General features: G+C 39.9%; 1 protein-coding gene and 1 long non-coding RNA gene across 3 annotated transcripts in view; both read right to left on the reverse strand.

Annotated features, from left to right (window-relative positions):
• Window positions 1–286: 286 nt before the first annotated feature.
• LOC135298013 (uncharacterized) lies at window positions 287–7700 on the reverse strand. Its single transcript, XR_010359973.1, has 3 exons — window positions 7476–7700; window positions 6967–7245; window positions 287–593 (listed from the first exon to the last, which is right to left on the reverse strand). It is a non-coding gene; the product is annotated as an uncharacterized LOC135298013 (long non-coding RNA).
• A 3084-nt stretch (window positions 7701–10784) lies between these two features.
• The window catches only part of RNGTT (RNA guanylyltransferase and 5'-phosphatase), a 170244-nt gene continuing 154888 nt past the window's right edge, over window positions 10785–26140 (reverse strand). For both annotated transcript variants that reach the window (XM_064412633.1, XM_064412634.1), the window contains exons 15-16: window positions 16444–16567; window positions 10785–13597 (exon numbers count right to left, since the gene is read on the reverse strand). In XM_064412633.1, the coding sequence (XP_064268703.1) occupies window positions 13434–13597; window positions 16444–16567 (288 nt within the window). In that variant the 3' untranslated portion in view covers window positions 10785–13433. The remainder of the gene's footprint in view (window positions 13598–16443; window positions 16568–26140) is intronic.

Here is a 26140-nt window from a genome sequence, read left to right on the forward strand (position 1 = left end):
CTGAACAGCACCAGTGCCTGTGCTCCCAGCTTCCTGCACACCCAACATCACCTTCCTGAGCTGCATCACTGGAGATCTGTACAGAAATAATCCTTTATTGGCGAAGGCACAACTGCAACAATTGTTTTTTAATCCCAGTGTCAAATCCAACTTTCATATCTCATAATACCAAAACCATTTTTCTCTGCTTCTTGTGTCTATCGTTTCTGCCTGTTACAGGCTCTGGCTCTCCCTCTCTGAGCAACTGGTGCTTCCCTGTGAACTGACCACACAACTGGTCCTCCTGACAAAGTTTGCTCGTGTAGCAGACTTTATTGCCACCCCACATGAGCTCTGAGATCGACTCTGCTCCTGCATCTTTGATGGCAGGTCTAGGCTGGTTGTTGGCCTGGCATGAAGTGCTGTCCCTGCATGATTTTGATTATGTTCTTTCCTTTCAAATCCTCAGATGACCTCTGAGAAGAACAAAGCTTTTCCAGGCTGAGCAGATGGCTTGCAAAGGGATACTTTTTCAGGAAGGGCAGGCTGTTTTAATGACTTTTCCAAAGTTCCACCGTCCCATTGCCAACAATGTCATTTCCAGAAAGCGGATCCTGTGGCAAGACAACAAGGAAAGATGATTTTACCAGCACAGCACTATCCTCTGCCTATGTGAAGAAGTTGTAAAGACTCTTTGGACGCACAAGCAGTGATGCAGATTAGTTTTCTGTAGGCTCTAGATGGCTGAAGTCCTAGACAGGGGAGCTGAAGGGAGATGACTTGTACTTTCTGGAAAAGTCAAGTCAGTTGAGACCGAAGAGGCTAACTGAATCATTTCATTAGTGACCACATGGGTTTGGAAAAGGGTTTTGATTCCATCCAAACCTTCTCTTAATCACAGGAAGCTACAAAGTAGGATATTATACAGACTACGGAGAAAAAATTTATATCGAACTCCTTATGAAGTAGCTCATTTGTGAAAAATCCATCCAGCTCAGCCTCTAAGGCACAATGGCTGGCCTGTCAGCAAGGCACTATTCAAATCCCCTCTGTCCAGTGACAGCTCTATCACAGCAGAGGAGGTGTTAGATGTCTTACTAGAGGTTGGCAGAGCAACTTACAAAGGGAACTGTGGGTCTTACCATTTCCCTCTCAGCCCTAATGAACCCTCATGTCTAGAACAATAAAATCTCCTTTTCTCAGTGACAACTTTGAGAGAAAATTCACCTATGAAGCTGATTAAGATACAGCTTGGGTACAGTAATTCTGTAAAATTACTTTTAAAATTTACTTTATAAGGTAAAATCTATTTCCATCTACCTTTGATGCAGGCTGCTACACAGAGGCAAATGTCCTACTTTAACCTCTTACGGGGTTATCAAATCAAAAGGAAGAACAATGAGAAATTCAGCAAATCAAAGGCTTCACAAGAGGGTTCAGGGACTTCAAAAGAGCCTCTTCTCACATGCCACACTTGCATGGGAGAACAGGGGGAAGAAACAGTGTGTTCATCTCTCCGGTCAGTTTAGGACTTATTCCTGTCACTTTCTGACATAATTTTCTAATTTTATAACAAAACTTAATCTCCTTCACAGGCATGATTTATTACCAGTTCTGTTTACAGCACAGAGTGCCAAGCAAAAACCTTTGCAATAATGAAAATTAACACCTCAAACAAAACCTCTTGACAGCAGGACTCCCTTTTTTCTATTATTTATTTCTTGGAAAGATATAGAAATGCTATTTGAATTATTAGCTGCCCAAGTAAATCAGAGACCAGCATATAAATAGGATTCACTTGCAAAATGGAGGCAGAGCCAGACCCATGAAATGTGTCAAAAGGAGCTTAATTATGCCCTGTTTTTAATGAGTGACAAAACTGTGCCACGAAATCTATAACCAAGGTATCAGAGAAATTTGCGACTCAGTGAAGTTGAAACAAATATTTAATTCTGCACTATGCATAGACATGGCTGAGAAATTACCCAAAAATTTCTCTAAGAAACATCAAAGCAGTTAACTTCAATCACATTTTGCTGGGGTTGATATTCTTTTTCATTTTCAGAAAGTTTAGGGAATTAACAATGGTCTTGGCAAACATTTATTCTGACAAGTTAGTATGCAGTCCTTCTAGCTCTAACAAGTATGCTTATTCCCTGGATCTCAGTGTACACATCATTCTCTCTACCCACCAGCATTTTGGAACAGAGCCCTGTGTGTTGAGGAAGTTACAGCAATAGAAAACGCTACCCCCATATCCAGTCACATGGATGTCATGAAGCTGAATTCTTCTTTATCCAGAGGAATAGAGGAGGAACCAAGAAAAGCTGGACCAGCTCAACTGAATGTCTGTGAGCTACCTCTGATCCTGCTTGGATACCACATCCTGAACTTAGCTGATTCATCTTCCCTTCAACAGGAGCCATCACAGCCACCTTGGTTGTGACAGTCTTCCCTCCTCCAGGACATTGAAGCTCTAGTCCAAATCATGGCTACAGAAGGTCTCGCCTTTGCATCACTGTGTTTTGATTTTAGATGGTTTGCTACTCCTGGAGCAATTGATTTTTCCTCAATGCTGAGAAAAACAGAAACAGGCAGACTTTGCGAGCCACCAGAAGCTTTGGGTTCCCATTTAGGGAATGTCAGATGTGGCAGTGATTTAGGCATCACAGACATGAAGGAATGAGAGTGGGTTCCTATTTGGGGAATTACACTCTTTTAAATATAAGGTTGAGACTGGAGATTTTTTTGCAAAATCATCTTCTAATTACTCGAGGCTTTATGCACTTGCGGGTTGTTCTGGCCGTATGTCTTTGGGAAAATGCAGGGAAATAATCTGGGTTGCATGGAGGGTAGTTTTGTATTCTGTCACAGGATCATGGCTCAGCAGAGAGAAGCTGTAGGTTTTGGCATGGAAATGGCATTCCAGATAGCAACTCCTCTGACTTTTTATCCCCATTTGCAAAACAGGACAAGAACCATCTTGCAGGAGCATAATCCTATGTCAGTGAATTCCTTTGTGACCCCAGAAGGGAGGGCACTTCAGAAACACGGAATGTTATTTTAAGCATTTTTGCAAATGAATGCATTTGTGATACCAATTAAAAACCTCCAAAAGACCACCTGCTTGTAGAACTTTGAGGTGCAGTGGACATTGACAATGGGCTTCTATAGATGCCATATTTCAGATTTAATCTACATGTGCTGTATGTGCACATGAGACACTGCACAGCTGTTCACATGTTAGAAAGCAATTGTAGTATCCTGGATGATGATTTGTTGACTAGTTAATTGCTGCCACTGAACATGCTGTATGTACATTAGCTGTTCTGTTTTAATGAGAAACAGAACTCTTTAATGTTCCTCTTCTGACATTTTTTCTTTTCTAATATGCAATTAAAAATTACAAATGCAACCCTCAGAAGAGGTTGGACTAGACAGTCTCTGGAGGTGTCTTCCAATCTCAGCTATTCCGTGACTTTGTGAAAATATCTTGGAGTATTTAAACAGCATCAGGGGGAATATCATCACCTGTGTGTGAACAGATACTTGAGACACCAACATGCTGAGAGAACGAGAATGAAGTGAGTTGCTTTTATCTCACAGTGCAGCAGAAATGCCTTCATTGCAAAATGTGAACACTGAGTGCCATTTCAGATAGGCACTTGTCCCATGTAATTTGTAAATATTTCTCCTGAAAGGCAGGTATCAAAAGCCATTATCAGGCTACATTTTGGCTGGTCCCATCTTTCTGCACCTTACTCGACACCAGCACAATGAATGTGTCTCTCTGTAAAGGAATGAAAGAAAATTCCACCTTGCCATCAAAAAGAGCACAAGGCTGGGCCTTGGGCATGTGTATCCCTGGGGAAGGGTACACACACGTTGCTGCCTGACCTTGTCAGCCCGTGGACTAGTAAGACCTGTCACCACAATGGTGGTGGCACAATTTGGGGTCTGTATCTGTAAATCTAGGCTTGGTGTTCCATTTGGCATGGTTGATGCTGACATCCTGCTGCACAGAATCAAAAAACAATATCCCCCTCTCCCCTGCGGTTTCATGAGGACCACATCTACCTGAAAGTTACCTTGTTGTTGCTTACCCAGATTTTTGCTGTGCTGTAACTTTCTGTCAACACTATCACCTGTGTTTCATGGAGTTTGCTCTGGATAAACCTGAACAAAACCTTCCATTATATCTGCTAAACAAAATCTCTGGTTTGTGATACAAAAAGGCTTAGCTGGCATCCCATGGCCTAGCACAATACATGCAAGCTTGTGTTGTAGGTCACGTACAGGTCAGCCACCTGAATGTCAAAATGAATTCTGTCACTAAAGTACCTGCAGCTGGGCACAAGGGAGGTGATGTGACACTCTGATACCATTTATTTTAACGAACAACAGGCACTCTTTGAATGTGAAGTGAGTTCCATTGCCACTTAGAATCTGTCCAGGAACTTGAAAACAAGAACTTTAGCACTTCCAGTCTCTGGGCTGAAGCAATTTGCACAGAGAATTGCAAGCTATTTTCAAGGCTCATCTAACAAAGCTGAAAAAATCCTGTTTATGAAAAGTGCAGAAAAGATTTCCTGAATTCTGCCTGCTGACTGTTGTCCTGAAGAGCACATGGTGTGTGTGGATAATCTGGACATTGCATTGCCTTTGCTGATCACCATTTACCCCACAGACTAGCTGGCCAGCATCTAGCAAGCAAAGAATCCTCACATGCTTTTTGTAACACAACAAACCTGGACTTGGTAATCTGAGAGGCCCTAAAAAAAACCACTTTAATAGTTTTATGATTCTAAGGCACATCATAAGAGGTGACAACCCCTTCAGCTGTCAGTCCATTTGCTTTAGCACAGTGGAGAAGGGATAAAGGACTAGAACCACTTCACTTGGTAAATAAAGCCCTGCTGCTGTGAGGGGGGAGGAAGCCATGGTAAGAAATTACTTCTCAAGAAAAGAGCATAATTGTGAGACATTTTGTAGTTGCAATGCCTCACGGGTAGATTTGCATTTGCATACTACACACTAACCAGTCCCTTGTGCGTCATTTAAACTCTCTTCACACAGGCAATGCTCTGTCGGTTTTCATAACCCAGCTGCCTGTACAGGAATTGTTCTGTTTTCCCTCCTGAAGCTGTATGTGAAAGCAGAAACATTCTGTGCTCACAACTGGCTTTGTGGAATAGGCATTTTTGTCAAATCTCCACAAACTCAGAAAATATTTTGCCTATGGATTGAACAGGAGCTGCAGTAAATTCTGAATTTCATAATCAGTGAAAGCTGATCTTTTTCCTCCTTGAAGCTCTCATTAGCAGATGTTGCAGGCATTTGGTACCTGCCGCACACTGCTCCACAGAGACACAGGTACATGGGCTCAACTCTTTTCTCCATCAGTAGGGTGAGGAGTCCCAGTGTCACAAGCTGCTGTTCTCATTCCATTTCTGCAAGCCTCATGAGCACTCCCTGTTCCTTCACAGCTCTGGGCCAGCATGACCAAATCTTAATGAGTGTGTCTCTAATTTTCTGTGAAGCATCAAGAAACCTCAGTGGCACAAACAGATTTCAAAAGGACAACAGTTATTATATACAAGACCACAAGGCCTTAGTACTTGCACAGCCACTCTGTGTCAAGGGGTTTGTGGCTCCCATAAATTGAAGAGTTACAGGAGTTGGTAACTACAAAGCTGTAGCTGAAAGTGACCTCCTTTTGCTTCAGACCTGTGTGCCTGCACGCCTGCTACCGATGGCCTGTCAGCCCATTTCCACCAGGCAGGATGACCCAGCCATGCGCTTCAGCTCTCCCTGGAGCTAAACAGCCTCCCCTGCTCCCCTGGGACCAGCCTGCCTTCCCTGCTGATAAAATGGTGCCCTTGAGGGAAAGGAAGAGGGGTATTTTGCACCTCCTTCAGACACCTGTGCCTTTCTCCTCTAAAGCCTCCAGCCCAGGGGACTGAAGAGCATTACCAAGCTGTGCGGTCCAAAGCTGCGCAGTGGGGAAACACACACAAGCCTGTCAGTATCCACATGTCTCAGCTCACCTCCACGGGGCAATGCTCTTGCAAGGCCACGATGGAAAAAGCCAATTTGTACTTTTACAGCTACAAATGCTGGAGGAGATTGGGCTGGAAAGGAGGGTGCAACAGCAGCCTTTTCCCTAATGCAGCCACACTGCTCCCGGGGTGCCTGGGGGCTGCACCAGGCAGCTCGTCCCACACGAAGGGAGAGTCCAGCACCACTTCTAATGGGTGCAGCAGGCTCAGCAACAGGAATTCACCATCCTCATTTAGCTACATGCACTTTTGAAAAATGACTTGGCTGTGACACCAGAACCAAAGGAGGTTGTGTTTTTCTGCTTCATGTTTGTAAGAGGGAGTGAAAAGCCAGCTGTTGGTTACACCAGCTGGCACAGGCTCCTCTGAGTTTCAGGGATAAAACACACAGATTTGATGAAAGCAGCAAATGGTGAGATGCACAAAGCCAACCATGGCTGCTTCAAACTACAGCATTTGCTTGCTGTAGATTATTTTTGCAGAATAGCAGCAGGTCACTGACTCACACGGATAAGTATTACCTGGCAGCAGAATTATCATCGATTTCATACGATTGATTTCTCAGCCAAAGAGTAACATACTAAATCTTTTCTGTTAAAAGAACAAACTGCCATGGCAGGAGAAAGTAAATTATTCTGGAAGACCACAGCTTAAAGCCCAGAAAACCTTTCAGAGACGTTTTTCACCGCCTGATGGAGGAAAGAGTCTTGTTTTGCTCCTTAGTACTTTCCAAGCAGTTATTTTATGAGTCTCAAACCTCCATGTTGTCAAAACAGAATTCTTCATTAAAAAGATCCTGCATGCAAGAGTCGATCAACCGAACCAAAGGAGATTATAAGTACTAAAATATACAATGAAACAGGACTGACTGCCAAGCAAACTGACAGGGGGAAATCAAACTAAGATTGTTTTTCTATTCTTATCTTACCTCATTATAAGTCAGAGCTTTTGTTTACCCTAGAAAGAGACATGTTTTTGGTTTTGCACTCCTTCTGTGGCAGTCTGAATGCGTCCCCTTGTTCCTGCAAAGCCAGGCCTCTCAGCAGACTTGCTTTTCTCTTGGTCCACTTTATCAGAAATACTACATCACCATGTTTGTGGTCCATTTATGAGGATTCTGGAGTTCACCAGAACATTATTTGGCAAAGACAGCTCCTGGTATTTCTTCTTTTACTTCTCCAGTCCTGGAGCCTGCTCAGTTCTTCATCTGAAATTAATACATACACAGGAAAAATGTATTTTTATTGGCAGGATATGAGGTAAGAGGAAAGTGGAGCATGGCCTCACATGCCCCAACATGAGAGTCCAATTTGCCCTTGCCATGCAGTCAGGGTAGGCAGAAGGAAGCTCAAGGCCATACCCAGCTGCTGCAACAGTAAAATCTGTCACGAGGAGCTCTGTTGGCTCTGCATATGGGTTTATATAGCATGGATTTACCTAAAAAGGGCTCAGAAGTGTCTCCATGCTGCTGTGCTCTGATGCAGAGATGTGTCTCACATTCACTGTGCTACTCCCAGTAATCTGAGAGTGGGCTCATTCCCAAGGATGTAATTGTAACCCCAAGCTTTTGGAGCTCAGGAATGGCACAGCTGTTAGAAGAAAAATGTCTTAGCTGTAACTCTGCTCTTTTAGGATCTCATCACAAACACGCTGGCTCTTGGTGCTCCCTCCCTGCTGCCAGCCCTCTCTCTTGGCAGTGCACCTGAGTCTCCTGGCTCCAGGGTAGCTCCTCACCCCTCACACAAGCTCCTTCTCTTGTTCTGCTTCCCCTACTCATCAACTTCTTTTCATGTGTAAATGCCTCTTTTCTCATTGTCACTGACGTCTGCTCTGCTCTGCTCTCATCTTTCCACTGGAGTTCCCTACTCCTAGTGCCATTAATTATTCTACCTCTTCCCTTCCTCTTCTGTACACAAGATACAATCAGTCCTGGCTGCCTTTCACGCCCCTTCCTCCGCAAGACCAAACCTGTAGTGTCTGTGTGGTGTCCTCTGTATTGTCGCCTGGTCTCCAGCTGCTCCCACTGCAATGCACTGATTTTCTGGCCACAGAAACACCCAACATCCCCTTCTGCACCCACAGCAATCTATGGAAATTTGTATTCTTCCAAGCTTTTTCTGTTGAATCATCATACCTTTTTAAATGGAATTTTTTACCATTTGGATTAAAGTTTCCCATGCATTGATGATTAAATTAGTTCAGAAACTTTTGAAGTATGTTTTAATAACAAAATATCGTTCCTCCAGTGTTATGGACTTGGCATTTATACAGACCTATTTCATATGATAATGTTATCGTCTCCCCACATTAGAGAAAGTTCTGAGTAGAAGAGTTAATCAAAACTTAATTTTCTCACAGTATCATAGATGAATGCTCCTGAACCCAATTAGTATGCTTTCTGCTAGTCAAATAGACACAAAGATACTGAGGGTGGAGGAAGAAGAAAGGAGAGATGAACAGTATTTCTGATTAAATAAATTCCTATAATGGGAGTAGATTTGACTATAATTTGATTGAAAAATGTCTATTGTTTTTACATCCAATGCTAAGAGAATTGGAAATGGTTTGCACTTAAATTTGAGGTTAGGTTTCTTTGTAACGCTGAAAGAAAGTATTATTACTGTTCCCTCATCAAGTTCAGTCTTCTGTATTTTCACACTTCTGGAAAGGTTCATGCTCATGTGCTCCCCCCCACTGCTGACTCTGGATTGCAATAAACCAGATTAAAATGAGCCCTGACTGAGGGAAAACTGTTTTGTAAATGTCTCAATCAGCCTCCAACCTCAGCCCTACAGATCTCTGCAGAAGCTCAGCAGACTCTCACCAGGGAAGCAGAGAGAGTGCTAACCTATACTCCCACTGCAAACATTAACTAATTTATCCAGATGTCAGTGTAAGGAGCATGTCTTACCTTTATTTGTACATGAAATAGGGAGATGGGGTCATGGGGGAGGGAAGGGGAAAAGGGCTCCCTGCTCATACAATGAATTCTGACACAGCTGGTAGACGCTGCTTTGATTTCCCTGAGCAAGAGTGACTGACAGGGACAGTGCTGCCCTACCATCGATCCTCAAGGCTGGCATCACACAGGGATGAGCACACGGGCTCCAAGTGGAGCACTGCCCTCACAGAACACGAGTGGGGGGTCACTCACAGGGCACAGGTTTCTCTCAGCCTCACACCTGATCGCAGGACAACTGGAGAAGCAGGTAGGTGGGTGTAAGGAGGAACCCAAGCTTGGGGAACTGTGCTGGAAGCACAGAGCATAGAAACTTGACACTGAAAACAAAGGGGTACAGGTGAAATCCAGCCCCTGCAAGGTTTGTAAGCATTGGAAGCTGCAGCAGCCCCAAGGCAAAGTGAGAGCAAACCTCGTGCTGTAGCATAGACAGAAGTGGTCTGGCTGTTTAAAGCATTCAGCCAAATGTCACTCACATTCAAGTTAGCAGGACTGCTTGGATTTAGCAGCAGCTGTGTGGGGCTGGACTGCTGGCTGGGGTTAAACCATGACAGAGCACTAACGGAAAGCAATATAATCTTTTGAAAATAAATAGCTCTTGACCAACTAATTGGATATTTTTAATGACCTTATAAATTTAACTGACATTGCAAGGGTTTCAATGCTATGAAATAAAAATATTTAACACCTTGCTTACAAAATCCTAATAACACAGGGGAGTAACATAAAATGTGACACATCATACTGATTGAGAAACAATTGAGAGGAAGCACTGAAGAGACAAAAATCTGCATGAAAGATGCAAGAGGAACAAATCTGATTTCAGCTCCCTTTCTCTCTCTGCTGAGTATAGATGAATCCTAGGAAATTACCTTGCTGTGCCATCACCTTTGAGAATACTCTGAGATTGTAGGAGACAATTATGCCTTACACATTATGCAAATATAAAGTCACACCTCTTAGGCACAGAAGTGAAGAGCTGCCATGCAGAGGAGCAGGGATCCTGAAGGAGTGCTCCAGTGAAAAATCAAGGCAGCAAAAACTACACAGTGTGACGTGCTGGCTCAGGCACATCAATCCCCTTCCTTAATGCACACAGAGCCAGAGAACTGAGCAGGGGATAGAGAAGTTACCATACCTCTCCTGGTGTGCTCAAATGTCAGATCTGGTTTGGCATTCGCACTGAAGCACTGCAAAGTCAGAAATGGTTGAAAGAAGCATCACAAGAATTGTACACATAACAAGAACATAACAGCAGTGGAGGCAGGATCTTAATTAGAAAGAAATTATAAAAATCAAGATAGGCTTTTTAGCTCCTGAAAAGTGCCACCTAGACAGCTGCAGCTTGAAAATGGAAACTGCCTTATTACAATACAAGTCCAGGGGCTGATCCAAGAAGGTGGGCTACCAGCTGTAGGGTCATGCTGAATGAAAAATTGTCAGGGAAGACTACTACAGACCTCTTGCACAACTTTTCATGCAGCTCCACTTAACACTAAATAGATAAGCTACACAACATTAGCCTGTCATAGAATATGTACTTCAGGCACCAACTGGTTTCCTTCTGGTTCTATTTGCAGCAAAATCAAATTGCACTCAAAAAAGGCACAGCGGATCATGGGCACCACTGGGCTGGGGTACTCCTACCTCAGAGAAAAGCCACTGAAAAATGTGGGCCATTTTCTTGGAGGACTAAACAACAGTAGCACTGAGATGTCCTTGTACTTTGCACTGGTACCACAGTTCCACTGCAAAGGCATCAAAAGCAAATATGTCTTTAGGGAAAGTATTTTAAACCATTGACTTTATTAAAATACATAATACACGGTTTTTAGAGGAATGTACTTACATTTTCTGGAAACTCCACTGAACCCAAATTTTAATTATATATTTAACAAATGACAAAACAGTGGATGAAATCATGCTGTACACCAAAGAGTAGACAAGTTAGGGTATTGTTTTTCATCATCATCATTATTTTCCTGGCACAGACTCTTCTTTGCTTTTTAGCTTCCATCTCTTGAATATCTAGTAGCAGAGAAAGGAGGTTTATGTTTCTCACGGCATGAAACCCATCCTGTCCAAGTGGAAGTCCATTTGTTTTCACCACCTTCATTCAAACTTTTCCCCAGGAGCCTCACCTTCCAGAAAAGCAAAGGTGATTGACCTCTCTGAAAAGCTACAGGTCACAGTGCAAGATGAGTCTGACAGTCAAATGTGAACGTGGAGCTCTGTACCTTCTCAGAATCATTACTCTCAAAATATCCATTTCAAAATGAGAGTGGGGAAAAAGACACTGTCAAAATACAAGGGCCAAAACACATACATGGACTTAGTGGAATGCACATGGAAGACAGCTTGCAGTGCTGCACTCTGGAGTAAAAGGTAAATCAGAAGCCAGGTCTTGTTGAAGTACAAGACGCAAGAGCTGGGAAGGAGAAAGACAGAAATAACCTGGACACATTCTTAAAAAAATGAAACGTCCTAACCTCAAGGAGAAGGCTGTAATTATCATACACACTGCAATTGCCATGAACCGGGGAGATCAGTGACAAAGTGTATGTTACGACAATCTCACTGACAAGTATAATCTGGGGGAAATTATTCATACTGAGCAAAGAAATAATTAACTGTGTTTTTCAATGCAAGATGCACAGAGGATGCATAGGTTTTCACATCAAATTAATAAGGCTCTTTTTAAGATATCATTTTGCAACCTTGCATAGGTGATATTATATCTTTTGAATAGATAATGTGCAGAAACTATGTACAGTTGAAAAAAAGAACTTTGATGAAAGTATTTTTTCCCCTCAAGTTTTACCGTAGTATAAAAAGTAACTTATATAACTCCTTCAGTTCTCTAAAACACATATGGAATATCCCAGAAAGAGAAACCAGGAACGCCATCTAAATGATGCCGTGTGCATTTATACAACGGGTTGAAACAACCAGAGAAGCCACCACAAAGCAAAGTCGTAAAGTTTTCATATAGAAAAAAAAAGCAAGCCAGGAGTAAATTTTGTTTACAAACATGAAAACTCATTTAAACAGAAATGCATTTTAGTTATAACAAATTAATGACCTTCACTAATCAGACTACTGAATGCATGGATGACTCACACACTAAGTAAATGATAAAAAGAGCCAATTCAATCCCTGCTTGATAAATGGACAGTAAACTTTAAAATCTGCATTTGGTTTCCAATTAATCCCAGCTCAGAACAACTCCTCCCTTAGACAGCCAGACGGCAGCTTCTCAAAACTAATATTATGAACATCTGCCAGTCTGCTGCAACAAAAGCCATTAGGGCATTCATGTGCTTCTTCATTTGGTAAGAAAGAAAGTCAGCCAGAGGATGAGCACAGTGCCACAGGACAGCCAGCTCCATCTTTGAAAATGAGTGTCCTGTTCCCCGGGACACTCATCCACCGCCCCAAAATGACTTTCTGCAATTATGTAAATCAAGAGACTTCCTGTCTGATGTGGCTCTCTTCCACTGAAACTACCTTCTCCTTTACACAGGAGCTGCCTGGCATTTGTTTTGCCATTTTGTGCCTGGATGCAAGACTTCATTATCAGCACTGCTTATTACTCTTGCTTATCACAGTGATGTGTACTTTTTAGAAGTATTTACAGTGGTATCACTGTGGAGAACTAAGCCCTGTACTAGAAACAGTCTCTTTAACAGAGACCTTAATACTAAGGATTTGGTACATTTCTGATCTACAGATAACAAGGCAAAGCTAAAATCAGCCCACTATACATTTGGCATTAGGTTCAAACATGAGGAAAAAGCAAACATCCAGCACATTCCCTTGTTTCAAAGGGATGCTATTTACAAGAAGAATTCGCTTTTTTAATATTTCAACAACAAAAACCCAGCTAATTTTAAAATTAGAGTAACCTAAGGCGGCTTAGTTTTTAATCAACAGAGAACACAAACAACATTGCTGTTTGCTGTTAAACACAAATCTTAGAAATGCAGGGAAACTATGATCTGTTACACTATGGGTGACAAATCACAGCCAGTTTAATAACAACAGTAAAAAAAAACACTTCTGCTTTTTTTAAACACAGCGCCTAAAAAGTACGGCATCCCAGTATTTCCTCAGTTCCAGACTGTTGACATTATAAATTAAAGGTGAAAAGAGATCCATATATAAACAAGGCAGCTTTCCACTGATTTCATTGTACTTGGTTCTTGTCTAAACCTTTGGAAATTTAATCTTCAAATACCATAAGGTAAGGTTGAATTTATCAGTTACAAAACAACGTCCATTGTAAGTGGAATTCAGAAAAACAAAACAAAATGAAAACCAAACTCAAAAACACACACAAGTATTTAGAGCAATCCAGATCTCTGTTTTCCCAGCCTTGACACTTGCATGTCACCTTCTGGAGAACTGTACACACACGATGCTCTGAGACCAAGGCCCTATGTTATGGTACGAGGTCTTTTGGGCGGCGGGGGTGGCATGAGTTCAGTGTCAGGATCAAGGTGGTGCTTCCGAGTCTGTCCTTGGGAAGCTGCTGCACATCTGTCAATGAACTCAAACAGCATCTCCTTCGTCACTGGATTCTGGATGCTGTTGCAGACAGCTGGGAACAAAGAACACATTCTCACGTAACTAAACTGATTTGTTCTAGTCGGCACTTCAATAACTTCACCCCCTCCTGGCAAAATAACAACATACTCTGGCTCGAGTATTAAGCCTTAAACGCACGCTTTGACAAGGTGCTTGTGTCTGGAGTCACGAATCTCTGCTCTGCCCCCCAGAGAGCAAAGCAATGCCGTGGGCCTCTACTCTCATGGGAGTCTCTCTTTCTAAAACAAACTGAAGGCATACATGTGTGTAAGGCTTCCTGAAGCAACTACAAAACCAAGAACTGGCATGCTATTGAGGCAAGGAACAGCAACGAGGGCCTTGTGAGACACGGCTTTGAAACACACATCAAAGCCAAGAAGATGGAAACAAGACTGGCTTCTAATATTGAAAATGTCTGAATTATGGCAACTTATTTTTTTCACCAGTAAGTACTATAAATACCCTAAACCTGCAATGCATGGCCCTTTTTTTTTTTTTTTTTTTAACCCATATATATTCATGGGGCAGAAAGACTTGACACCAAGCAAATGGCGTGTCCAAAACACCAGACCAATATGATGGAGGAGCAGCCACGGTGCTGCGTGGTGGCCAAGGCACACATGTAGAGCCACTCTTGGGGTACTTAACACAACTCCCCAGACCACAGTTTGTAAGTCATGGTCCATGGGATTTTATGGAACAAATAAATAGGTTTATTTCACTTTAAACAAATGAAATATTTTTTTAATGCTTTCCTGTGTAATTTTGTATTTCCCTAATTAATCCTCCTGAGAGACTTAGAGGAGGAAAAAAAAGGGAAAAAAGGAGCATGAAATTAAGTGGGAATCCTACAACTATCTTGGAAGAAAGCACAAAATGATTAGAGGGTAATTGATAGCATGTAAGGGCTGGCCACAGTAAGGATGCAATTTCCATGCAAAACAATCTACTGAACCCCGAGAGTACTAAGTGTTAGGACTCCTTAAAATCTACTTGCAATGTGGCATTGTTATGAATAACAATGATTGTCAAAAACATTCCTTTCTTTCCTGCAAAACACCAGAACCAAAGGATTACTTACAATTAATAAAGCACCTTTCTAGAATTATTTTAATTATCTCACTATTTTTGGTGAAAAGATGCTTGAAGAATTGCACAGTATTTGAATTTAGCAGTTACAAAGCATTATGATTACCAGTAATTTAGGAACAGAATTCCAGTCTCTTGGCAACTGGTGTAACTCATGTAACTGGTGTATCAACTTCTGAGCACTGCCTTAACTTAATCACTCAAAAAGACCTCCTGTTTTCAATTTGAAAGGTAACAAAGTCCAAAAGCAAGATTTAGACAGATGCTTATTTTGTTGCTATTTCAACAACAGGGAAATAGCATTTTTCATCAAGAGAAAGCTAATAGAGGAGAGAGGATCTAGAGAAAGAAGTCTCAAATGATAAAAGTATGACTTTTGGAGATTTTGAAAAATTATCAAAAGTGAAAACTCAAAGCCAAAAGAAAACATTCTGTTCTGAAAGTTCCTATAGAAAATTTGAAATATATCTTAAAAATTCTTCCTGTAGCATTTAATTTTCTTTTAATTTTTAGGAAGTCTACTGTGTTTTGGAAGAAAAAAGGTCAAGAATAACAAAACTGGAGAAAATGAGAGGAGAAAAAGGACAAATACATATGCTCCTAAGAATGAAGGAAAGAAGAATATGCTATTCATATAAAAAAAAAACCCCAAAAACAAAAAGAGAGAGAGAGAGAGAAAGCTCCAGGGAAAACTAACTATTGAAACACTAAGGTGAACCAGAGAAGAAAAATTTAGGTTGTGGTCACAAAGAGATGTCATACTTGTATGACTTTTGTGGTCCATTCCTCTTTCCTGACAGGACTGCTCAGCAAGTATTTCAGCTACACTCTGTGCTGGTTCCCTAAATGTGCCAACAGATTTATCATCTCCTAGCAAAATAACCACATTGTGTTTGTTCAAGAAAATCTACTAACTGCTCAGGCAGAAATACAAGTAGAAGGGTCTAGAGAAAATCCTACATCAGCCCTAGTAATTAGCATGGTCTTAATTATGATTAAATTTAATTTTGGCACTTAACAAAAGTCAGTATCAATATATTTATTGCTACTCACCCTTGCACAGACTTCTACTCAAACTCTTACGCTTCATCTCAAAGTAAATATCATTCTTTAATTTATAATATTTGGCAAAATGTCTTTTGGTAGAGGAACATAAAAGTTTAGCAACTCTGCATATAAATACCCCCACCTTTCATTAGTTTCCCGGCTTCATTGTTTGTGTAACTATTGTTGAAACCCAAGATGACATTTTTCTCCTATTAATTTTCTAGCCCATCTGCCAAATAATGGTTTTGGCATTCTAATGGATTTTTTGTTTAACTAATTCCACTCATAATGTGCCATTTTGCATTACATCCCAGCAAGCCAACACAATGCTAGGCACTGATGTCAGCTGAAGTGATGCTATTGTAAATAAAAACTTTCTTGGCTCTGACTTGAAAGGCATGCCCTGCCATTTAAAGTCATCTTTGCACAAGTGTATGCAGTTCTGCAGAGACTTAGGCACTTGATGCTGTGTTACCTGTTAAATTCTGCAACAGAGTATTGATTTGACTGACTTTATCAAACAACCCTGCAGCTAGAGGATTCATGCTATCTAAAAACTAGTGATAAGCATTTGCAAGATGAGGCATTACTTTAATAAGTTAGGGGAGTCAGGACTCAGACCATAAATGGGAACACAGAGTGCCTTTCCTACTTGAAACAGAACAGAGGTAAAACATTAAAATTTTAGCCTGAGAAACTTCTAAAGCAAATTGTTCTACTCACCCATGGCAGTGCTGTAGGCATTTGGAAAGCTTTTGTCTATCCTCTGTCTCATGAAGACCCAGCTGTTGTTCTCAAACTTGCACTCTATAATTTTATTGTCGTACTGTTTGAGTTCTTTCGTCACCTGTATAAAAAAAATTGTTTAGGATAAACAGATTTTAATTCACAAATTTTTCTTTCTTTTAGGCATAAATAATAGAAGATCAAAAGCTGCCCTGCATTTTTCAGCAACATGCCTCCATCCTACACAAAAAATTTGCACAGAATACATCTCCATTTTACATATGCTCAGCTACTTAACATTTAAAAAATACTCTTAAAATTTGCTGTCAATATTCAGCAATTATATTATGCTAAAACATCAGCAGTGCTAACAGAGGGGGGAAAAAAGTCACTTCTGGCCCAAATGCAAATAGGTTTCCATGGGAATAAACTGCTTCCAGTTTAAGTGCTACTGCCAGCCTAAGTGCACGAAATGTATTATCCATGTTTCATCAACCTTCTTTGTTGAAGGTCTCACAGCAAAATGTCAGATTTCAATACTGGAAAAAGCTTACAAAAATAATTTCACTCTTTTCATGACTGAAGTTTTTTCTTCTTTTCTTTTTCTTCATTTATCTTTAAAAATTAAGATTGTAACTTCAAAATAATGCAGACTTTCAAATGGCATATATTCTAAATCTCCTTCAGGCCTCTCTTTATTGATTCATAGATTTGTCAGCAGCCAATATCCTGAGCTATTTGTCTTTCTATTTGGCAACGCTGTGTGGTTTGGAAATGTAGTTTATATGCATTGGACTTCGTAGTTGTTTTGGCTACTTCATCCTATGCATCCTAATCTACGATACAATGCAAAAATTTTCATGTAACCATGGTAACCTGAGAACCTAATCTAATGCTTTAACAATTTTACCCATATACTTCACTTTGTTCCAAAGAGCCTCTTCAGCAGTATGAATCTGTGTTTAACTGCTAGCTGCATTTAGTTGCTATAGTTTACCAATAAAAAGCTGTACAAGGTAATGTAACACTTTGGATTCAGGATCTTATGCATAAGCGCTCTCATAAAAGGAGGTGGTTATTGCAATTCATTAGCATAATTTTTCACCTCAGTTGTCTACTTGCTCCTGAGCAGTGACACAGGAATTTACTACTGACAGAGAGATGCAGATTTGAAAAAGGCCATAGCTGTCTCCAGACAGCTTAATAGCACATACAGTGGAAAAACCCATGACCCCCTTTTCCATTAACTCACAGATAAAGACAATTAATTAAGGAAATGGTTCTGAGCGTGGATCAAGTCCTCCTGCACTGCACAGTACAAGATTTGATAAGCAGAATCCTAACATTGTTGGTATTTGATCTGTATACTTGTGTTCACTCCTGGATAAGGAGCCCTAGGATTCTACTTGTCAAGTGAACATGGAACTTTAAGAAACTGTTGTAAAACTCACTTAAAATTAAGTCCTGTCCTGCTGCAGTACTGACAGAGTTAGAGTCAGGTTTTCATGTCACACACTATTCTTTATCCATTCTAGCACCTGCAAAGAGGTTTTTTGCCCTCAAATCATTTACTATTTAAGTGGAGTTTGCGTCTTCTGTTGACCATCAGATTGCTCAGATCAGCAATCTTTTCCTTTGCAGAATGCTCTACACAGCACTGCACTTCTTCCATCTGCACTGAAAAGCTACGACCAGTCCAGAGGTTTGACTGACACGTGTTTATGGATGCATTATGTTTCATTCAGGAAAACACAACATCCTTTTCCAGCCTACTATGGATGCATAAACCCAGGAAGAAACTCCTGGCTGTACAGTGCCTTGGGAAGGTATATTATTTTGAAAACAGCTGCCTAGTGGAAGTGGGGGCAGCAGGGGGTATGGCCACATGTCTGATTTTCTGCCAAAGCAGGGAAATATTAGAAAGATCACCTGATAGAAAAGGAAATGTATAAAATTGCAGGTAATGACTTCAACTAACCACCCACCTCATAAGGTTTTCTCATGGTTTATCATTCTTCTAGTGTTCAGATACTCAGAATAGCAATAAATTAGATGGCAGCTTTATCTGACTGTGGCAATTAAGCAATATTATTAACTATCGAGAGACTTGCTTGGCCATTCATTAGCAATCTGGAAGATGGATCTTTCCACAAAATATGAACACCTGCTAAAGCACTGACTTAAATGAATTTTCCCATTAGCAAACTGGTGATCAGAGCCTTTAATAGTTGCAAGTTGTAATAATTACTTTACAAAGGAAGAAATACAGCACCTACTATTCACAGTAATTTGTTAAGTTATCTTAATCTTACATAGGTACTTATTCTAACATAAAATAACCTTTTAGCAACTGCTGGACATTTGATTAAAAGTACACGTATTCTGAGCAAAACATACTTTCAGTATTAAAAACACTCTTCCACTATTGCATCTTAGTAGACTTCTAAAAGGGTATTGTTTATACAAAGGATTGAACAAGGCCACAGTGATTCTTGTATCTGTAATTCACACCTTACATCTACCTGTCATGCACATGCTACTTTCTGGTACTTTAGATTCAAAGTAGGACAGGGAAATCATCAGATTTAACTGTCTAGAAATTCCTTCCTTTTGGGAATTAATTCTGAGCTCCTCAGCAGAGTGTCTTCTCAATTCTCTTTTGCAGTGTGTTTATTCCTCCTTCTTCCCTTTAAATATTACAGTCCATAGCAGTATATGAATAATGCACCATCACTTCTCTTCCTGAGAGGTACTTCTAGCTTCTAGTGCTTCACAGAAGGTCAGTTAGGAATGATGGCAGTTCTCAGCCAAAATGCTTATCCTCAGTGCTGGTACAGTGCCAGTGCTTCTGCCACACTGTTGATAAAAGGCCTTGAACCAGCATTCAGCAATTTCAAGATGGAAACTCCCACCACACTAGGACTCCACGGAGCCTTCCTTAATTAAACATTTATTCCTTAGCCTATTTTCGGACAGCCAGTCAGAATTAGAATCCCAAAGGATCAAGTCTTGGACATGGGGCTGTCAGAGGTGGTGTGCACCAGAACAGTCACACTGGTCTGGGCAACAACTGTGTCCTGGGCAAGGACAAACACCAACTTATACACTTATTTCTTTCCAAGAGGAAGGAAATTTTCAGCAGCAGCAATGTTCAGCGGTCCTGCCTGTACTTGATCTAATTATCAGGAACTAACCTATTTGCCTGACAGAAGTAATTTCCAAAAACACAAAGGAGCATGCTTTGGGAAGCTGATTCACTACATTACTGCTAGTCTGCAAGGTGTGACTGGAAAAAACCGGGCTTTGAGCTACATCCCTATTTCAGCAATAGTTCATTACCAAATCAGACTGATGTAATACAAGACCACTGCCTAAGAATGTCAGATTACATGATTATATCTTCCCTATCATCATCATCTGGGCCATTCACTGGGAAGAACTTCAGTGGCATAAGTTTATTTCTTTTTCTAAGAATGAAGACCGATAAGGCTTGTGAAATCTCTCATTTTCCAGGCTCCTTCTATCCCCTATGTTCTGGAAGAAATTAAAAATATATAAAAAAACTTAAAATATCTAACCCATTTCAAATTTTCTTGCCTGGCTGAATAACAGAGTAATTTTGAGATGAGTAACATGCAGCCACAGCTTATGTTAAATTAGAGCAAAATGTGAATAAAACCCTAATATATCCAGCTGAGAAGAGAAGAACACATTTAAATTGAATGTAGTTACCTCCAGACCCATGAAGATGCCTTTACTACCTCTGCTGACTACCAGCAGCCAATGCTTTTCTGTGTCTCTCCACAAGGCACCTGACTGTCAGACTTGTCCATCATTCCACTCAAACATTAGTCTCATCACCCTTAACCCCAAAGGAGAATGAAATTCCTGTGCAAGCTCCTACTCTACATAAAAGGCACTAACAATGCCAATTTAGGTTTTAAGGTAATTAAGTTAGCATTTCAGAAAGCCTGTGTAAAATGGACAGCCTTAAACTTTACAAATGCATCTACTTTCCCCATTTTCAAGTTCTTTAGAAAGAAAAAAGGAGATAAGCCTTTAAATAAATTTTGAGACTTGGCTGAAAGAAGCCTTATGTTTCCATATGCATGTTTTTTCCAAAGCAATTGAAATTATTTCAGTTTAGTAAACAATCCCCTTTAAATAAAGTGATGCTTGTAAGCAAAATCTTAAAACATTCTATTTCAAATTCTTTTCTCTTTAAATGCTTGTTTTGCTGCACTTTCCCCCCCTATTACCAAACACAGATAGAAAAACATTCTTCAATTCACCCATTTCCATTCTTACTCCACACCCCTAGTCATCAGCCAATTTTTAATGTCCCAGAAGAAAATATCATAATAGTAGATGCAGAAAACCTTCACTTCCATGAGAGAAAAAATGAGTAAAAGCAGCTGTTGAAGTCTTACAAAATTAAAAACATCGTTATTTTCAAATAGAGAATTAAAAAGTAAAAGGAACCGTAACATAAAAGCAAGATGGATTTTAAATGCAATGGGTTTCTACTTTCTAAGAAGAATCTGCCTTTTTATAGGTAGCATGAGCAATGAAGGCATTTCCTTTTGATATGCTCAAATACACAAACTGTTTGTTTTCTTTTTTTAAACATAAGTTCCAATGCCTGGAGGCGAGAAAAGTTTAGAGCAGCTACATAAGGCCAAGAAAGTCATTCCTTCTCTTTCTGATATCATAACTACATTTTCTCCATTAGGATACACTCCTGCAGCCAAAGTGAACAAACAAGTGGAAGAGACACATCCCAAAATAAATTATCAACTGTGTGGTCATGAAGGAGAAACCTTTTGGTTGCTTCCTAGTCTCTTACTGCAGGAGAACTGCAGTCCCACACCTCCCCTAGGAGGTCACCCTGCAAAAATAAATCACATTCTTGTAAGAACTGTCCAAATCCACGACATGTGTGAGCTCCCTGTCCTGAGGGTATTGGGATATATTCAGCCACAAATAACAGTCTAGTAAATAAAACCTCTATAGCAAAACACCACATCTCAAATTCCAATTTCTGCATTAGGCTCCAATGCTGTGACTAGACACAACCGCAAAGTACGAGAGACTTTATTTCCAAACTTCTCCAGTGGTGTGCAATGTCCAAGACAAAGGGAGAATTAAGCTGCCCACTGGTATTATGACTCCACAGCAATCAGGCAGCATCTGAAGATCAGGGAGATGCAATCACAACAGTCAGGGAATAAAAAGAAGAATTGCATGGGAATTTGAGGAAACAAAGAGGGGTCAAGACTTCTGAAGGAATAGGATGGAGACAGAAAAAATAAAGCAGCACTAACAAAATAAAACAGCTTCTGATGATAGAAAGATAAACCAAACTCAAAGGAAGATCTTTTTGAAGACCCAACACTTAAAGGTGATAAACTCCAAGGACATTCATGTCAAACCAAGGCCATTGAGAGGAAATGAGGTGTGAGAAACAGGGATCCTTTGAAAGCACTTTTACATGTGATTGCTGGTGAAGTCATGAATATAAGAAATTCTAATAATTTGAGTAAGAACATCTGAGACAGTCAGTAGACATGAAGTTATTAGAGCCCCCAGCACTTACAGGGCACAGTCCAGCACCTAGCACAGATCCCAAGTTGTTCATTCAGTGCTTCTTCCTAACTCTTGGACTGTTTGTTCAGATGCTTTTGCAGAACTTTTTTTGCCCATTCACATAAAGTACCTCATGCTTTTCATAGTCAAACTTCACTAGAATAAAAAATTTACAAATTGTGTGGTTACTAAATGCTTGTTCACATAAGTTGTGTATACTGAACCACATGAATACTGTCTGCTGGAAAAAGTTAATCACTTAATCTGCTTTGCATTTTTACTCAAGTCCAAACAGATTTTGTAATGCAGCTTAATATCTATTTCTTCATACAATTCAAGAGATTATTTTATCAATCTATAGATTTCTTGCTAAACTAAACATACTGATTGTGTCTCCTTTTTAAGGAATGTTTACCCAACAAATGGTTATCAGCTTGGGTAAACACAATGCAGTTGAGATGGTTATTTAACATTAATAAAGCCTTCTAAGTGCAACTATGCTGCTTCTTTTGTACATAGGAAACAAAAATGCTCCAATTTTAAGATGTCATTCCTGAAAAAGAATATTAAGAAATATAAAATTTTAGCACTTTTGTTCACATTCATTAAACCACAATGTTAACACCAAGCACAGTAGAATCATGGGAAAAGCAAAGAAGAAAAATCATGTTTCCAAACTGCAAGAATGAGGCTTTTTAAAATTGTGGATTTCGTTTGTTTTTTTTTGTTTTTCACTTCCAGTGCCTAGCACTCTCAGTTCATTATTTAGTCTTTCTTTTTAGTATATAATATTTTCTCAAAGAATCTCTCATTCTTACATGTAGCAATTAAAAATATGGCTACTGTTTTCTGATACATATAATGGATCGGAGTCCTGGGGTTTTCCTGGCAAGTGACAGATGGAAACATCTGAAATAAAAAGTTTTCCTCTTATCAGTGATATTACAAGTTTAATGACTTTCAGTGCCAGGTGGAAATAGGTTTCTTAATGTATCCAGGAAGGTCTCCTGTACACCTGACCTTGTAACACCATTTGAACTATCTGTAAGAAAGCAATGTTTTCCTGAGCTTTGGTTTTGACTCTCAGAGGAACACCCTGGTATGTATGAGAAAGCTGGTAACTGGTAAATGCTTAGACCAAGATGTGGAAATAGACAAGTGTTTGCACAAATATTTCCTCAATGATGACTCTTCTAGACTTCTTTTTTATACTTTTATACATCTCATTTTACTCAATGGTAAAGCCACTTGCCACAGCAAACCAATAAACTCTTTGAACAATTTTGGGCATTACAGCTCAGGCATCTACATTACTCAAAGAGCAGCTGATCTTCCACCTAATTCCTGAGAAAACTCTAAAGCTTTAAGAAGTCCTATTTTCTTTTAATCATCATCAAGAATGGGACACAGAGATTAGGGTGTCCATACACATCTTGAACAGTTAAATGAAACAAAGTAATAAATGATCGTCCTCCTAGACTGACATCCCTTTCCCCTGCACTCTAATCATCACAGGTCTCTGGATTAAAGAAAAAAATCTGTACATCTCCTGTAAAAACTGAGAAACTGAAGAATTCTGTGCTGAGCTTTGTGAACTTGGCATAGTTCTGCTGTGATGAGTTCTTAAATAAAGTCTTATTGAAAAGCAGCTCATATAATTCTGACCCTCAGCACGCTGATGAAAGCACAAGAAACTCTCAAGGGAGCTGCAGAAACACCCAGGCATTAAGAGAGGCATTTGAGAGCAGCAACAGAGCTCTCAAAGCAAGTTGTCAGTGTGACCTTACTGCAGAGAGGATGTGCATTTGCTGCAAACAGAGCTTCACCTGCTCTACAGCTCATGAATTTGTAGGAAGAGGTAAAAACAATGCTCTGCAAGCACCTGGGGGTACTTTGCAGAGGCCAAAGATAGCTGATGTGCCAAAACCTTGGTTTTGGCACTTCATAAATAATTGTGCTAATAATAATAATCCCTGGAGACAGTGCTGAAACTTGAAAGTGTTTAAGTTCCAAAGAAAAACAGGGAGATGTTTTTGTAGTAGTAAAATGCCACAGCAAACTGCAGAACTGTTCAGCAGGTTATGCAAAAAACAAATAAACAACAACAACAAAAACCCACAAAAAAACCCCACAAAAAAAACAAACAAAAAAACCCCACCAAAAAAAAAAACCCAAACAAACAAACACGACCAAAAAATCCAAACCAAACCAAAACAAATCAAAAAAACAAAAAAAAACCCAAACCATCAAAAACTTTCAGTGAAGGACAAGGAATTCACAGGTTTCTGAAGAAAAACACCCCATCAGAAAGGTAAGCAACTGTACAAGGGGGAAGATAACAAGGATATACAGTGCAGTCTGATAAAAAAAGCTGAAATAATAATATAGAAATGATTCTGTGAGAAAATATTTCACTCACAGCCTGATACATTTTGAGGACTGTACCACTGTACCTCTGCTTGCCATGAGCTAGCTTGTGAAAAGCCAGTCCTAACCCTCATTCGTGCTTTGTTCACTCAGACTGCTTTTGCAAAAGGGAGCTTGCCCCAAACAGGGAGTGCTGCATAATGAGACACAAAGATCCAGGAGATGAGAGTTATACATTACTAGTAAAGAATATAGTTTGAAAACACCACTTAGCTCATTCATAAATTATTAATTCTTAAGGTTTATTATTCTCAGTTTGCAAATGGGGAAGAAAGAGATAGTTTGTGACCACACCACAGGGAAAGCATTTACCCCCCATTAGGTTCTCTAAACCCAGTCTTAATTACCCCTCAGGTACTTACACTCATGCTACCAAGAAATCTCATGACACAGGGTAGCTGAAATCTTGTTAATAATTTATCAGTAGAAACCCAAACAAGTCTTCCAGAGACAAAGCAATGCTATCACTATTTTATAATCACTTTGGCAACACTACTCCTACACCTCAAAATAAATGAGAGAACTTAGATGATTGTGTCAGAATAGGACAAGGAGTTTTTCTGACATTTGCTGCCTTTCACATGCTGGAATTCACCTCCAATAGGATGGATTTCCAGACAAATGTTTGTGCTTCTCACACATAGATTTTACAGGGTACTTTCTCATATTACTGTTTTTCATCTGTATGCAAGCTCTTGCTATTGTAGGAGCCAAAGTTAATCTTGTTTTACCTGTACTTCTTACACCATACAAGGGGTTCTGTCACTTGCTGTGACACAACCAGGGATGGGTTAGAGGGAGACTCCACAGGGATGGGCTATCAGGAGCTTCCCATTAGCCTTTCTATGGAAGGAAAAACTACTTTTACAAGCTCAGACACTATCTGATGGCTACTCATGTGGGATCCAGCTCTACAAGCTCTTAACCGTGTAAATTTTATGCCTTTGAGCAGCTTCAGAAGATCAATTAGCCTGCACTAGTGTCATCAGAATTGGGCCCTAAACATAATTCTCGTTATTTCTTATTTGGCTTCTGAAATGTTCTCTAGAAACCGTGGGTTTGTACTTTTCAGAAAGATGCCAAATCATATCAGAATACACCAAAAGAAATTTAAACTAAAATCCAAAGTATCAAGTAATTGCAAGTGAGTCTTTTAAACCCACTTTCACTCGCAACAGCACACAGCTTTCAAATTACAGCCATTAACAATCATATTCTTTTCTTCCATTTAGATCCCAAACAACCACTTGTTTTAAGTTTTTTCCCCATAAATCAAAATTCGCCACTGTGAACAACTGTGTCAACACTATAAGGAAATTTGTTTGCTGTGTTAAATTGAGCTTCAAAAGCATGAACTGAACACACGTTTGTGATCACAAGTAATGCCTCTTCTTATATCCATTCAAAGTGTTTACCTTATTACAGCTTATTATAAATGTACTGTCTAAAATGCAGCAGCATGACTGCTCCATTTCCAGGCCCTAATTTTATGATAATCATATGTAATATATTCATATGTCTACTTCACTGCCTGCCTAACAAAGCCCAAACTGGTTTCTTAGCAGATCTGCTTCCCCCATGGTTCAAATTTCTTTGCCTCAGAATGTTACTGAAAAACAACATTAAGAAAGATATAATCAAAATTTTACTTTGTATTTTGCACTATAGTAGCCAAACAAAG

This window comes from Passer domesticus, chromosome 3 (assembly GCF_036417665.1).
Source record: "Passer domesticus isolate bPasDom1 chromosome 3, bPasDom1.hap1, whole genome shotgun sequence".
Classification (NCBI taxonomy): domain Eukaryota; kingdom Metazoa; phylum Chordata; class Aves; order Passeriformes; family Passeridae; genus Passer; species Passer domesticus.